At 41.8% G+C, this 16,194-nt stretch overlaps 1 protein-coding gene across 2 annotated transcripts in view; it reads left to right on the top strand.

Annotated features, from left to right (window-relative positions):
• Nucleotides 1–9,536: 9,536 nt before the first annotated feature.
• Hectd2 (HECT domain E3 ubiquitin protein ligase 2) overlaps nt 9,537–16,194 on the top strand; it is a 65,590-nt gene continuing 58,932 nt past the window's right edge. For both annotated transcript variants that reach the window (XR_005975293.1, XM_041662060.1), the window contains exon 1: nt 9,537–9,833. Coding sequence is in view for 1 of the 2 variants with exons in the window: in XM_041662060.1 (XP_041517994.1) it covers nt 9,702–9,833 (132 nt within the window). In the remaining variant the exon portion in view is untranslated. The remainder of the gene's footprint in view (nt 9,834–16,194) is intronic.

The raw sequence follows: 16,194 nt of genomic DNA, 5'->3' as shown, positions 1-16,194 counted from the left end.
ATCCATCCATCTATCTATCTATCTATCTATCTATCTATCTATCATCTATCTATGTATCTATCCATCCATCCATCTATCATCTATCTATCTATCTATCATCTATCTATCTATCTATCTATCTATCTATCATCTATCTATCTATCCATCCATCCATCTATCATCTATCTATCTATCTATATATCTATCTATCTATCCATCATCTATCTATCTATCTTCTATCTATCTATCTTCTATCTATCTTCTGTCTATCTATCTATCTATCTATCTAATCTTCTATCTCTATCTATCATCTATCTATCTATCTATCTATCTATCTATCTATCTATCTGTTTGAGACAGGGTTTCTCTGTAGCTTTGGAGCCTGTCCTCAACTAGCTCTTGTAGAACAGGCTGGCCTTGAACTCACAGAGATCCACCTGCCTCTCCCTCCTGAGTGCTGGGATTAAAGGCATGTGCCACCATCACCCAGCTGTTTTGCATATGTTAAACCATTCCTGGATCTCTAAAATGATGACACACCGTTCATGGTGAATGATCTTTTTGATGTGTTCATGTATTTAGTTTGCAAAGATTTTATTGAGAAATTTTACATCTATGATTATCAGGGAGATTGATGTATTTTGTAGCTGTGTCTTTATCTAATTTGATATCAAGGTAATGCTGGCTTTATAAAAAAAAAGTTATATATTTTCCTGTTCCATGGAATCATTTGAGAGGACCGCTGTTAGGTCTTCAGTTTTTAAGTGTGTGTGTGTAGGTCCTGGAGGTGTCAGATTACCTGGAGATGGAGTTATCGGCAACTGTAAGACACCTGCCTTGGACGTTGGAATCCAAACCGAAGGCCTCTGTAGGAGTAGGATGTGCTCTTGAGCACTGAGCCAGCTCTCCAGCCTGAAGTTCTTTAAATGGCAGATAAATTCAGCTTGACTCCATCTGAGCCCGGACTTCTTTTGGTTGGGAGATGTTTTAAATATTACTTCACATTGCTTGTTATATATTTGCTTAATTAATTTATCTTACGTTTGTTGAATTTTGGTAGAAAATTAATCAATTTCTAGATTTAAAGAAATATAAATTTTAAAAATATGTCCCATGGTTTTCTGTTACATTTCTTTTCATCTCTAACATAACTAATTTGTGTTTTTTCCCCTCTCTCCTTTTGATTATTTTGGGTAAGAGTTTGCCTATCTTTTTATCTATTTAATAAACCAATTCTTTGTTTCATTGATTCTTTGTATTATAAATTTTCATTTCATTGAAATTGCCTATGATTTTAATTCCTTCTTTCTGTTTACTGGTTTGGGGTTATGATTTGTTTTTGTTCTTCCAAGGCCTTTAAAGGCTTTATTGTTTATTTAAGATCTGATTTTTTTTAAAAAAAAATGTTAGCTTCCCTCTTAAGACTGCTATAATTGAATCCATAGATATGGGTGTCATGATTTCATTATCATTTGGTTCCAGGAAATTTTTTTAAATTTCCTTCATGCTTTATTTGATGACCCATTCATCATTCAGTAGTGTGTTCTTTAATCTCCATGAGTCTCTGTGTGTTCTGTAGTTTCTCTTGCTGTTGTTTTCTAGTTTTATTCCATTCTGATCAGAAAGAATATAAGATAGTATTCCAATTTTGTATATTTGTTAATACATGATTTATGTCTTATTATATGATGTAGTTTAAGATCAGTTCTTTGCATTATCAAAAAGAATGTATATTCTGTAGTGTTTGGGTAGACTGTTCTGTAGATGTTTACTGGGTCAGTATGAGCAACAACATCATTGAATTCCCATTTCTCTATTAATATTTGTTAGAATGACCTGGCTATTCGTAAGAGTGGGTTAATGAAGTCACTCACTATTTTTGTGTTTGATTAAATCTGTGATGTCTGTATTTGGTGTGTATATGTTTAAAATTGTAAAGACCCTGTGGTGGTTTTGGGAAAAGGAATGACCCACATAGACTCATGTGTTTGGATGCTTGGTCCCTAGAGACTGGCATTATTAGGAGGTGTGGCCTTTTGGGAGTAGGTGTGGCCTTGTCGGAGGAAGTATATCACTGTGGTGGCAGGCTTTGAGGTCTCATATGCTCAAACTCTGACCAATGTGGCAGTCTCTTCCTGCTGCCTGCAGATCCAGATGTAGAACTTTCAGCTCCTTCTCCAGCACCATGTCTGCCTGCATGTCGCCATGCTTCTCAGCATGATGATAGTGGCCCAAACCTCTGAAACTGTAAACCAGCCCCAATTAAATGTTTTCCTATGTAAGAGCTGCCATGGTGATGGTGTCTCTTCACAGCAAGTGTGTGTGTGTGTGTGTGTGTGTGTGTGTGTGTGTGTGTGTGAAAACATCATATTATACATCTTAAATCTTCATGATTGTTTGTCGACCTTACCTCAAAACATTATCCTTCAGTAGACCAGGAGAGGAAAAAGATAGCTCTGAGCAAACAGTATACCAAATATGATTCCTTAGTTCTCTCGTCCATAAAATGGAAGAAGTCCTATTCTACAACACCCATTAAAGTGGATTTCTGAGAAGAAAACAGATGCCAATCCACAAAACTGCTGAGCACAGTCTCTGGTACCCAGCGGTGAGCATCAAGTTACAGTTACTAAAATTCATTATAGCTCACAAAGCCCTTTTGCATGCTTCCTCGTTTGTTTTTTTTTCTGCAACACTCATTCAAGTGTAAGGAAATTAACTCAAAGAGCAATCTAGTTAAAAAATTAGAAGAGACAGAGCTAAAGGCAATTTTCACAGCTTATTGTTTCCAATGCAGGGAGTTAAATCCATGGGCATCTTTTCTTACTCTGAAGAAGAAAGTTTGCTGATTTATCAAGGTTGTTAGATTTCCTGAGCTCTAACAGTAAGATTAAGATATTTTCTTCAATTAGAGACATCACATGATGCAAGTTCTATCAGTTAAAATTCAACTAACTGAATGGTTGGGTGAATTAAGACAAAATTTAGAAACCTATGTGTTGGTGGAGTGTATATATGTGTGTATGTGGAGAGTGTATGTGTATGTATGTGTGTGCATGTATACACGTGTGCGTGTGTTTTGCTTGACGTCTGTTGTAGATGCCACAGTAGAGAGAGAAGCTCACCAAGATGCTAAGCCTCCCTTTTATAAAGAAGCAGACGGGTTCGGCCTTCTTGGGAAAGACTGACACCCAGCTACCTCACTCCAGTTACTTTATCCAAATGTAGAAAACGTTAATTGGAGCTAAGAAAAGTTCCAGCTACCAAAGTTACCTTGCTCTTACTGCCTGGAGAGCAGACAACCCACACACATCTCAGTCCCTTTTGATTATGAGGACCAAGATCAGGGCAGCTGCAAGCTCTCACATAGCACCAAGTGCAGATTCTCCAGTGAGACAACAAATCTTCAAGGTTCAAACGGTCTCAAAACAGTTTCTCAGCCTCTACTGATTAAAGCAAACATAGAAAAAGACTTTGCTGAAGCACTTCACTCAAAGCCAGACACAAAGGCTTTCCTATACATTTCACTTAAAGTGAGACACAAAGCCTTTACTTTACATATCACTACACGTGTGTGTGTGTGTGTGTGTGTGTGTGTGTGTGTGGTATATATGTATTTGTGGAGCATGTGTCTATCTATGGGTGTATGTGTGTTTGTGAAGTGTGTCTTCATACACATGCATGCACATGTTGAAAATAACAGAAATATATTTAACGCAAATGATGAAAGGGGCATTCAACATGGATTTAAACAAGGTAAGGAATTAGTTGAATAGCAAGAAATCCAAATACAAGCAGTCATAGCTGCTATAGCAGTTACAGTTTCAGGAATGTTCCAGACTTCTGCTTAATAGCATAGTGCCATGTCCAAACACTATATTCTTATTTCAGACAGAAAACAGTGGCAAATACTTCCCCTAAAATACATTTCATTCAGCAGAATCATATCACATGGTCACCACTAGCTAAAAGAAATACCAGAGACGAAACCACTTTTAATTGGACATCTCTAACAAGACAAGAGGATGAGTGAATAAAATGACTGCCATCTTGATTTGTTTTGATGTCTTCTGCTACCTTAGAATAGTTATTGTTTTAACTCAGAAAAATTGTAAATAGGATATCCTGCACAGGATAATTCTGATGTGTAATTTATTATTTTATTATTGTTTTTATCTCTTGCAAGTAAAAAGGCAAGTGTAAGATTAGTTCTGAGATTTAGAAGTATCAATATAGACAAGTTAAGACAATTAGGAGAATTATACATGTGATTTTCGAGGAGAATCCTTTAATAGTAATGTGTAATATATGTGTGTAGGTAGACAAACATTCCTTTAGAAGTGCCTAAAGAAGCCATTTAAAATCAACTTGAGAACATATATAGCCATCTTGACACTTTTTTGCTGTTAATCTTTTCAGTTTAGATCATTTCTCTATAGCCCTAGGCAAATATAAGATGCAGTCAAATGTAATTTGCATTACCCATAAATTCGAACTCCTGTGGAAACAGTATACTTCTTAAAAGACATCCCAAAAGTTAGGGAGTATAATTTAGCTTCTTAGGCTTGACCTCAGAGCCTGTAGATCTGCATTCATTACTTTGGTGAAGATTGGCTTGCATGCACTCTGAAAAATAAGGCTTAGAGTGGAGGTTATTTAGACAGGATCCACAAATTTAGAGGGGCTCTTTTGTAGCTGAGATAACACCCAAGAGCTATTCTGATGATGCCCATCAGTCACACATGACCATTCAGATATGAAACACAATTAGAGGCTGCTCCATGGAACAGTAAAATATGCACCATTCCCAGGATCGTGGAAAGTTCTTTTGATGGTCTTGTTCTTAAAATGGAGGTGTTTAATACCAGGGTGGCACATATCTGTTACCCCAAGGTTTGAGAGGCAAATACGGGGAAACTGACTTTGGTTTGAGGCCATGTTGGTCTCCAAAGGGAGTTCTGGACCAGCTTGGGCTGTACAGCAAGACCCTGTTTCCAAAATGAGTAAGTAAAATTTAAAATGAAAAAGTAACAATACCAGGACCAAATCCTCTATGTGAGCATAGCCTATCTTGCAGGGTACTTTTCTAATTCCTCTTTGGGAACAATATCAGTACCCTTTTACATTAAAGAAACATCTTGTTTTATTAATTTGAGCGTATTGAGTTACCACAAGAGCACACTCCAGATAGTATGCTCCCTGCAGGGCTCGAGGAGTCATTAGTCATGGTGCTTCCCACTTCTCCTTGAATTTATTATGGAACAAATAACAAAGACGCAATGCAGTCTGTGAATGCAAAGTAAATATGTACAATGTGTTCTGGGAGCAGAAAGAAAAAGGACTCTAATTAGGGCAATCTGGAAATCCTTGTTTGCAAAGAATTCAGGTGAATGCCAGAGCAGGGGGTTTGGGTTGCTATTGTAAGGGCTTTGAGAGGCTAGTAACGTGTTTTTAAGCAAAGAGTTCTATATACTTTAAGAGGTCATTCTGGTGGCAATTTGAGTAGGGAAGACACTGAAGGCAAGACCCGCAGTAGGCGAAGAGTGAGATTTAAGATGCTGAGGGCACTGCAAAGTCAGTGGTAAGGGGCCAAGTGTGGTATCACCACTCCATTCCTCAGTCTTGGGTCTATGCAGTACCGTACGCATGTTAAAAAAAGTCCATCCTCTCTTTGCTCTGAATTGCTGTACTGTATTCTTTCTAAACAGTTCCATACATGTGAAACATATTCCTATATCATGCAACTCACCCATTCCAAGTTTATTTCACAGGCAAACAGAGCCATTGCCAGGGCCAAGCCATCTTCTACTTCTAGAAAAGCAGCTTTGCCACTCCCCAGTTTTGTCGTCTCCGGCCCCCACCTTCTGACCTCCATCCATGAGTCATTGCTAACGCTCTCCCTACTGCCATCGGTGGCTGTTTCGTACATTTTTATTATAATTTTTTCATACGACATATTTTGACCATATTCTTCCCCATCCTCCAGCTTCCTCCAGATCCTCCCCATCTCCTTACCCACCCAACTCCATATTCTTTTCTTCTCTCATTATTATCCCACCATTTAAAGCTGTCAGGGGAACAAGCTGCATAGGTTTAGTACAGTGTCTGGGTACAGTTTTGAATTTTTGTTTCCTTTTTTTTAAAAATCAAGTAAGAAGGATAGTATCTTTATGTGTGGAAGCAGAAATAGTTATGGGAGATATCCTAAAGTCTTAGTGAATATCTATAGTGGAACAGGACCTTTTCTCCTTATTTGCTTCATGTTCATAGCCAGTATGTTCTACTTTTTTTCTGTAATGGAATAGATTAGTTTTTTCCCCCCTCCAAAAAGTCACAATCATTATAGCTAAGGAAGTATGTCAGCATGGTTGAAAGAAGTATATTTACCAACTTTATGACTTCAGGACAATACTCAACAGGAATATGAAGAAGATACTGTCTTTAAAACGATGTTACAAGATCTGGGTGACAATTGTAACTTGGTCTTTTATGAGGCCCGTAGAAGTGGGACCAAGACCTGTTCCTGATTCCTGAGCTGGCTCTTTGGAACCTATTCCCTATGGTGGGATGCCTTGTTTTAGCCTTGATGCAGGGGGCGAGGAGCTTGGTCCTGACTCATCTTGATGCGTTGTGCTTTGTTGATTCCCATGGGAGGCCTTACGTTCTAAGGGGAGATGAGGAGGAGTAGGTGGGGAAGTAGGAGGTAGGTAGAAGGAGGGGAAACTGTAGTTAGTATGTAAAATAAAAAGTGATGGAAAAAATACATTGCAAGGCTGATGGGATGGCTTGCTGGATTAAGACACCTGCTGCTCAGCCTGGCCACCTGAGCTGGATCCTCAGGAACCCACACTATAGAACTGACTCCCACAAGTTATCTCTGACCTCCACATATGCAATGTGGCACACAGAACAAATCAGTGTGACAAAACTTAAAAATAAGACTGAAGGAAAATTTAAAATAGACCAGATGATTTCATAATGGTTGGTTATGAACCATTCTTAAATGTTCTTCCAGAGCCAATCTTGTTATTGTTTAGCACATTATTATTATTGTGTGTGGTTAAAGTAGAAGTTTTCTGTAAGTTCGACTTTCCATTGCCTTCTAACTCCATCTTTGACATTCTTCTTTGGAAATTACACCTTAAAATCCCATTTCACCCTCCCCTCCCCCATCCCCTTTCAGGTAGGTCACCTTTCTAAATTCCGATGGGAAACCCGATTAATGCAGTCCAGTTGCATCTGGACTTAGGAAGGTCCCCACTTCTTCTGAGGCCAATGAGTTTGTTCTTGACCATCACACTTGGTGTGGCTGAAAAGCATCTTCCGTATGCATTTATACAGAACAGCCAGAACTCTGTGTGACTCCCAACCCCAAACTTGGCACACAGCGTCTTTCGTGGCAGTTGTCTTTCAAGCCTCTAGCTTACCAAGAACACACACATGTCTACCTCCCATTTCCTACCCAGGCCTTGTAAGAAAGAGACATTAGGTCAGGTAAACTGAGAGGTATCTATTTAGTAGGGAGCGGAAACAAAGTGAACATATTGCTTATCTTTTCTATGTAAACGGTGAATAACAAACCCCACGGACTTCTCTCCTCCGATGCAGCAGAAATGAACATTTCTGACTTGCCAGGTTTGGCCAACATCTAAATATTTTCGTTCTGTTGGGTGTGACTAGATGTACAGACACACTTCTATTTTGTCTCACACATGAAAAGTGGCAGCATAGGCATGGCATCCAACTCGTTTCTCAGCCAAGTACTTTAATAGTAAACTGCTAAATTTAGTTGTAGACAATAGGAAAGATAAGCCAGCACCGCTTCAGTATTTAGTCTGTCGGTCTAGACGCGGTAGCGCAGCACATCATGTACGGTACAGTGTTTGCCAGTCTTCAACATGCTGACCCACTAAGAGAAAAGAATGGTCGTTTCTCTCCCTAGGTCATTTCTGAGACTTAAGAGATCTGGAAACAAAAGACTCAAGAAAAAGGAAATAGAAAAGGATGCCACGAAGTAATACCTACGTCATCACTTGGCTCTAAAGACAATTAGTACTGAAATACTTTGTGTTGACTGCTTTCTCATGCTTATTCCACACCTCTTGTTAATAAGGGAATGTTTGGTGATCGCAACTATATTAAAACTATAAAGCCTCCCATGAATGAATGCAAAACTTATCATTTCAAAAGAAATATACTAGACACTATCGTAGTCGTGTTATTGCTTGCTGCGAATTTTGGGCTTCAACACCGGCCCCATGCCATGAAGAACTTAGTATTTAGTTCTGTCGACTCTGAATTATATAAAATGACATCCTCCAAATCCCCCTTTGAGTTTGCTTCAGAGATATTCTTGCTCCTTGTATTTGGAGCTGAGTATTCTTGGATTAGAAAATTAACTTCACCATGAATAAAATAACGAAGTCTCAACTAAAAATCGCAAGACCTCAATGTCGAGAAATTCTCTATTTTTAGTAAGTGGTACAGTGAATACTTCCTTCCTGCCTGCCCCTCCATCAGCAGGTGTCTCTGCCATTCCAGCAGACTGAGAAAAGGAAAAGGAGGGGGCGAGGAGAAAGGAAATTGTCTACGTCTTTCAGTGGTGGAGGTGGGGATATTTTAACAGCGTGATTTAAAGCAATTCATGATTTAAATTCAATTTCAACGTTCTTACCCATAATTTATTACGCGGTTTATTAAGGATTACTCAGCAATTTGGATATGTCCATTTGTAACTTATAAACGGAAGGGGACAAGGCATAAGCGGGAACGAAGGATGGGGAAGAGAACGAAATGTAGGCGCGTGGGCACGGGAAGGGAGAGGCGGATTGGCAGTCATGAGGGACCGCGGCTCAGAAATGGAAAGTGTGGCCTGGCCGTCCTGCCCTGATGTGTGTGTGGGAGGGGAGCACGGTGCCGCATTGTCCTCTCCCGACCCTAGGCTCTTCTCCTGTAGGATGAGGTCACAGCAGGACGAACTGGGAAAGGCTGAGTCGTAAAGGCGCCCAAACAAGCAGTCTCCCTGGGTATGGAGGACCCGCAGAGCAGGGACGGTCAAGAGGCATTCGCGACCCCGAGCCAGCTTCGTGCGCGCTCCATGGGGGCGTTCAAAGACCAAAGGCCACCAGCCAAGTCCCAGGTCCCCGGCTCGCCCACCGCTCTCGGCGGAAGGAAGCCGGGGTCGATGTCCCTGTTCGATCCTCCGCCGGCCCGCCGCCCACCTGAGTCCAGACCCTCCCACGAGACCCCACCGCGCGGTCCCGGGGTCCTCGTTTCAAGCGACAGATCGCCAACAACATGGCGGCCCGGCGTCCTCCCCCACCTCCCCCCGAAACCGCCTCCTCTGCGGGTCCCCCGCTCTTGACGCCAGGGCCCGGCCCGAGCCCTAGACGGCCCGCGGCGCGGCGCGCGGCCGAGCGTGCGAGCGGGGCGCGCGCGGGGGCGGCGGAGCCCGGCGGTCGGTCCAGGACGCGCGCGCGCGCGGAGCCGCGGAGTTGCGGGCGCGCGCGCCGACATCCGGACGCCCCCGGAGGCGCGCGCGGGGGCCGGGACCGCGCGCGCGGGGCCGCGGGCGGGCGGACGGGCGGGCGGGGGCGGAGTGGCGGCGGCGGTTGGAAGCTGCGGCCCAGAGCCCTCTCGCGGCCGCGGCAGCAGCAGCGCCCGCCCCGGCTGCAGTCCGGCCGTCGCCGCCGCCGCCTCGCGCCCCAGCCGCCCGGGCCGACATGAGTGAGGCGGCTCGGGATCCCTCGCCCGGAGCTCCGCCGGCCGGGGCTGCGGCCGCCTCTGAGGAGAAAAAGGGGAAAGAGCCGGAGCGCGAGAAGCTGCCGCCCATCGTGTCGACCGGCGCAGCCGCGGTAGGTGCGGCGGGGGTCTGGGGGCGCCCGGGCGGCGGGTGAGGACTGCTTGGCGAGGGGACACGGAGAAGGCGCGCCTCGAGGGCAAGCGCGAACACTTGGGAGCTCTGCCTGCCCCACTCGGGGAGTGCGGTCCGCTGCCCGACGCTGGGCGTTTGCTTGTTCTCTGGGGTCTGGTTCCCTACTTTGTCGGAAGGGTCAGCATCATCTGATGGATGAGCAGAGATGTCAGGAGGGCGGCCGTGGTGGCTTTCCACCGGGATGGAAAACCTGCCCCGGGGGAGCCGAGGCAGCGCTTCCCTCTTCTTCGCTTTTTCTGTCCTTTCTCCCTTCGGATTGAACAGACTCCGAGGCGAGTTTCCACCTAATTCTGACCTTTCCGTTGCTGTCAGGGTAGTGGGAGGTTAGATGCATCCCTGATGCTTTTATTTTTCCATGTGGTACAGACATGTGCCTTAAAGGAGAGGGGCTTTTTCCTCTTTTAAAACTCAGTGATCGAAGCTTAATAGGGGTAATTTGCCAGCTGGATTTTCAATGGTTATTTGGAAGGCGCTCTCAGCCTTCAAACTACATACTGCCAAATGATGTCATGGGACATCATCCCTTCTTCCCTTTCCCCTGTTTGTACTGGTGGTTGTGAGTCTGGTTGCTTATAATTAACCTCTGATTTTGACATTTTTATTTGACATACTGTTTTTAAATACTTTGGGTAAGTTTGCTTTCATGTATTTAAAGGTTATGATTTGTCACGCATCTGTACATGACAAAATAGTAAAAAGTTTAGGGGATATTATACACTTTTAAATTTCTACTTGCAATTAGTTTCTCGAAGCCGCCCTCTAAAATGACTAAGAACTCACTAAAATAGCTCACTCCTCTTTATGAAGTATTAGTATTGGAATTATGATTTGGTAGGTTTCTGAAAAATGTCTAAAGCCTGTAATAACTGAGAACTGGCAAAGACAATTCTTTTACCCTAAGTCAATGCAGCAAACCGTGAACAGCAGTGACATATCTAAAAGCGTAGCTCCAGCTGATTGGTTAATTGCGGCTGTAGTTCAGGGATTACCTTGGGAAATGCTTTGAAGCAAGTTGCCATTCAAATTGCAGTCCTGGTTCCGGCTGCTTGTGCCCTGGGTTTTCAGAGCTTATTATGTAGGATTTCTGAACACCAGTGTGTCTCTCTCTCTCTCTCTCTCTCTCTCTCTCTCTCTCTCTCTCTCTCTCTCTCTCCATGCCTGTGTCTGGTGTACGCAAGTGTCTGAGTGTGGGTGTGCAGCGCAGAGGTCAGGGGAACCTCTGGTTGTCGGTCCTCATCTTGGAACTTATTTAAGACAAGATGTCTTGTTTCCGAATCTTCATAAGCCAGGTTGGCAGGATACTGATGTATACAAGCATTGGAATCGCAGACGCACATCACTGAGCCCATCTTTACACGGGTTCTGAGGATGTGAACTCAGATCCCCACACCTAGAGGCAAGTGATTTTACCTGCTGAGCCACCTCTCCAGCCTCCCAGCGGGTTTTTTCCTAAGGTGGTTATTAAGGACTTGGGGAACCTATCTGCTTTTAGAAGCAGTTTTATGAATGACTTTAGTTTAGTCACGTACCCTTCCCCAAATCTGTATTTATACCAGTATAATTGAAAGGAAGGTTTGTAATAGAAAAATCACAGAAGTTGATTCAGTGTGGATGTAAGCCTAATGTGTAATATCTGAAGCCCATAGGTCTTTGTGATTTCAAGTTTTTCAGATTTTAAGAAGGTTATTAAGTACATATAGTACACGGAATGCCTACAGTGAAGTCCCAGCCAGTTTCCCAAAATCAATCATATGTAAAACTGTAGAAATTTGTCTGATTATACTAAATAGAATAAGGTTAAAAAACTTACTTGCCTCATGCCATTTCAAGTCAGAGTCACGTTTTTCCCACCAAATGAATTGCAAAGACGTTTATTTCAGGATTGTGGACTAGTCAAAAAGTCTATAGTTTAAGGATATTTTAAACCTTAAGTAAACGGTGGGGGAGAGAACAGTTTGGTCTAGGAAGGCAGTTTCTGCTGGTGCTCTAAAGGGTTTTCATCTTTCAACACTGGTACTGCTGTCGGGGTTTTAAATGGTACTTTAAGGGAACAATCTGTGTATTGTGTATTTGCCAAGGGTGTTTTCAGAGCTAAAAATTTTGAGGCATCACAATAAAGGGCCTAAATAAAAATATGCTGACCTCTGTTGATCAGGAAAAGCCAGCAACTGGGATGACTGAATTCACCAGTGGAGTGGGGAAGGCTTGATGAAATATGGTGGACAGGGAAAGACAGTTTATTGCCTCTTAGGTTGTTTTCAGACTCCTCACAGGTTAAGCAGAACTCAAGGTTTCTTTAGTAACCTAATTTTGACATCAGTTACTTTGGGTGACATTTTAGTGCTTCTTCCTTCTACCCCAAATTAATAGCTCCGTCTTTCCAAATTGAGCATGTATTTCAATTCAAGTGACCCTGTAGTCGTGGCTTTTTCAGAAGATTGGAGTGCCATGGTATGACAGTGTGGGAACAAGCAAGGACGACAGCTGTCCAAAATAAAGAAGAGGCCAGGTCATGATGATCCTTAAGAAGGCTGAAAAGTTTAAGCTATATTCCGAAGGTTTAGAGATTCTCCCTCTAGGATGGGAGAGAGAATGCTAGAAACTGATAAATCCTGGCATTACCTCATTGCCAAATGCAGTTCCATTCAGAAGATCCCTGGCACAGGACTCAAACTAGACCAACCATCGAGTTATTTTGGTAGCGTGTTGAGGTCCTGACTCCCATCCCACACGGGTTTCCAGCCTTTGATAAAACCACAGTAAAGTCACCTGGGAAACATTAGAAGCTCTGTAAATCAGAATTTCAGAGAATGGAGTGGAGACGTTATATTTTTCTTTTAACTCCTTTGTATAACTAAGAGTGGAAACTGATTCTGCATACACTGAATTAAAAGATCTATGAGAATCTGTTTTCAAACTACACCCTCATCCCAGTCTACTTAGAAACAGCTGTTAATGTGGCTGTATGACAGATGCTGGGGTGGGGATGCTGAAAGGAATGACTGTTGAAGTAGCTCGTGAGAGACGCCCAGGAAGCCCCAGATTGAGCCCTCAGAGCACTGGCAGCCATTGAGAGTTGGCCTCGTGCTGTAGACGGTGCAAGGCCAGAGCTGAGCTAGTCAAGAATTTGAAGTGTGTGTATGTGAAGAGCTGCTGATGGAAACACTGATTGACAGACTCAAGTGGGGGCGCATATCATAAATTCATTACTGATTAATACAAATATTAGAAAAACGTGGTTAAAACAGGAGAAAATACTCAGGCAGAATTAACTCAGGCAAGTTGGGACAAGTTTGATTGCTTTAATAATTAATGAACTGGACAGGGAAGAGAGAGTCTTGTCTCCATGGAATGGGATATACCAAGGAATAAAATGGATTCTTTCAAGAAAGCTACTAAATTTTATATCCCCCCTCGTGTGTGTGTGTGTGTGTGTGTGTGTGTGTGTGTGTTTTGCTGAGGATCAAACACTCGGGACTTTGTGCACATACATTCTACCACTGAGTTATAACTCCATCCCTAGTTTAGATTTTCAGTTTGCCCATAGACTAGGGACTGTGTCAGATAGGTAGGAGAAGAGTTTGAGGGAAAACACAAGGTGTTTATAGAGGACAATGAGGAAAAGTTTGTTTTCTCTATCTCTGGACCAAGTTAGAACTACCAATCACTAAACATTTTATGCTTAGCTTTACTAAATGCTGTAGAAGACACAGTCAAAGCTAGCCTACAAGGTGCTGCTCAGGTGATTCGAGGCTAATGGATAAAGAGCAAGTCAGTATGTAAACCTTACAATAAGCTACAGAAACAGTTTGTAATGTAGGAGATCATTGTGCTCAGAACTGTGAAGAAAGGCCTTGTTGTAGAGGTAATTGTTTAAGCTGGCTGACCATTCAAGGAATGATAGGATCTGGATGAGCAAAAGAAAATATGCAAAGTAAACATGGGGAAAATAGCATGAGCAAGCCTTAAAGAGGAAAATTAAGGAGCAATAAAACAAGCCCATTGGAAGCATGCTGGGGATTTGTGGGAGGCAAGAATGCTTGGGGGCTGGAGAAGTTTGGACGTTTCCCCTGTGGTTAATGGGGAAGCCTTTGGAATTCTTTGAATAGAGGAACAACATAATGAAATTCCTGGTAGTTATTCTGGAGGAGGTAGGAGGAAGGACGTGAAGGAAGGAGGTTTGTGGTTCATGCTGGAGATGATGAGCACATCCACTGGAGTGGTGACCACAGAATAAAGTGGACAGGGTGGATGAGTCCGCATAATGTGGAACCTAGGTGCCAGGAGTGAAAGAAGATTAATACAGGGGCAACAAAAACAGACAACAATAACCACAGTTTTCTAGAGAAAGTTTCTCAGAAAGAAAAAGGTGGGGGAGAGCATTATATATATATATATATATATATATATATATATATATATATATGCATTCCTGCCAGTCACATTCCAAAAGAGAGAGAGAGATTTGTATGTATATGGAAACTCGTGTACCTTTCATCTGTTATATTATAAATGATGGTTAATGTTTCTCACATAATTTAATGAACTACAGATTTTAAAAAATATGTGTGACCTGGTGTGGTGGTACATGCTTTTACCCTCGCACTTTGGGGAGGTGGAAGTAGACCAGTCTCGAGTTCCAGGAGAGTTGGGACTACATAGCGAAATCTGCCTCTCTCTATCTCGTGTGTGTGTGTGTGTGTGTGTGTGTGTGTGTGTGTAAAACTCTTGAGTGCTTACTCTGTGCTCTACATTTTTTCATGTGTCATGTGACATTTAGTCATTTAATGCAACCAACAACAATTACACAACAACCAGTGTATAAGTTATTATCCCATTTTTAAGGCAGACATTTAGGTCAGATTTCTTACACCTTCTAAAGGGTAAAATGATACTAAGGTGCAGAGGCTGTCTTTCCCCTGCTCTAAACTCTTGGTGTCCCTCTCTGCTGACAATATCTGGCACATTTTAATTTTTTTTCTTTGAAAAAAGGATGTGGTCCAGCAACATGCTTATTTAAACTTGTTCTCAAAGATAGGAATATTATAGGAAAGAAAATATATTCTAGAATATCTGATCATTTTGTTTTAATGTTATGGTATGAATATATAATTAAATTCTATATAAAACAAAGCAATCTTATAAAGTAAAAATAACCTCTCCGAGAGATTAAAATACTTTTTACAGGGTTTTCGGTTAAGAAAAGAGGGATGGTAGCTATATAAACACATATCCTGGGCATCTAACTTTGAGTGGATTGTAAAGTCTCTCAACATTTTTTCTTTTTTGGCTGCAAAACCAGAGTGCACATCTGCTTATTCTCGCATTCCTGCTCAATCCAGAATTTAGAACAAAAATAATTTGACTATATTTAACAATTGGAGAAAAATGTGTTTATAAATTGTGAACCAGAAAATGCCCCCAAAATGTCATGTGAGACCACTTTGCCATTTGTGATTCTTCGTCTATAAAGTGAAGAAAATAATAATATCTGCCTCACCTAATAGATATGAAATCTAAAATAATGCACATAAGAAGCTACATCTGTACTGAGAAATTGTAAGTCAGCCAGCCCTTGCTATTCCTGTCATCTTGGTACTTTTCTTCTTAGCCCTTGGTATCAAGTGTAAGCCTATGTCTATTGTCTTTACCAATCCATTCCTTCCCAGGCCTCACAGAATTAAGGGGTTCCCTGAGTAGCTGCAATAGGGGTATTAGCTTAGTATTACCAGAACTAGCAATTGCTTTTGGCATTGTGTTTTAAAATTAACTCCCTTGGTTTTAGAGAAAAATATCAACGGTGGATGAATGAGGAAGTGGGCAGAGCTGAGAAGGCTTTGAGAAGCTCGGATTTCTGACTTTTCATTTACCTTTTTCTAGCATTACAGTTAAATTTATTGAAAAAAAGTTCTGCGGTGAGCCTTATACAAATAACTGGTTGTTCTTAACTTGACATTTCTACCTTAAGAGAGATCTGTATGGCAATTTAGATTGTAGTTAAAATATTGTTTAGAATGAATATAGTTGGGCTGGAGTGTGACCCAGTGGTAGAGCACTTTCCCAGCATGCATGAAGTCATGTTCCAGCCCCAGGGGTGGTAACCAAAGACTGCAATACATATAGTTGAATGCATGCTTTAAATATAAAATTTATTGAAATTTTACTAACTAGGCTGAATTGAAAAGTTATTCTGAAGTTTAGTTACCAGAGGTACAATAAAATTAACGTGGTGTTAATTCAGATGTTTTTATTAAAGAACAGCAAGATTCTTATTAATTAAT

The sequence above is a fragment of the Microtus oregoni genome, unplaced genomic scaffold, assembly GCF_018167655.1.
Source record: "Microtus oregoni isolate MIOR12 unplaced genomic scaffold, Mior012 000012F_ref0000307, whole genome shotgun sequence".
Taxonomy (NCBI): Eukaryota; Metazoa; Chordata; class Mammalia; order Rodentia; family Cricetidae; genus Microtus; species Microtus oregoni.
The sequence above is the reverse complement of the archived record's forward strand: the minus strand, read 5'-3'. Positions and strand labels throughout refer to the sequence as shown.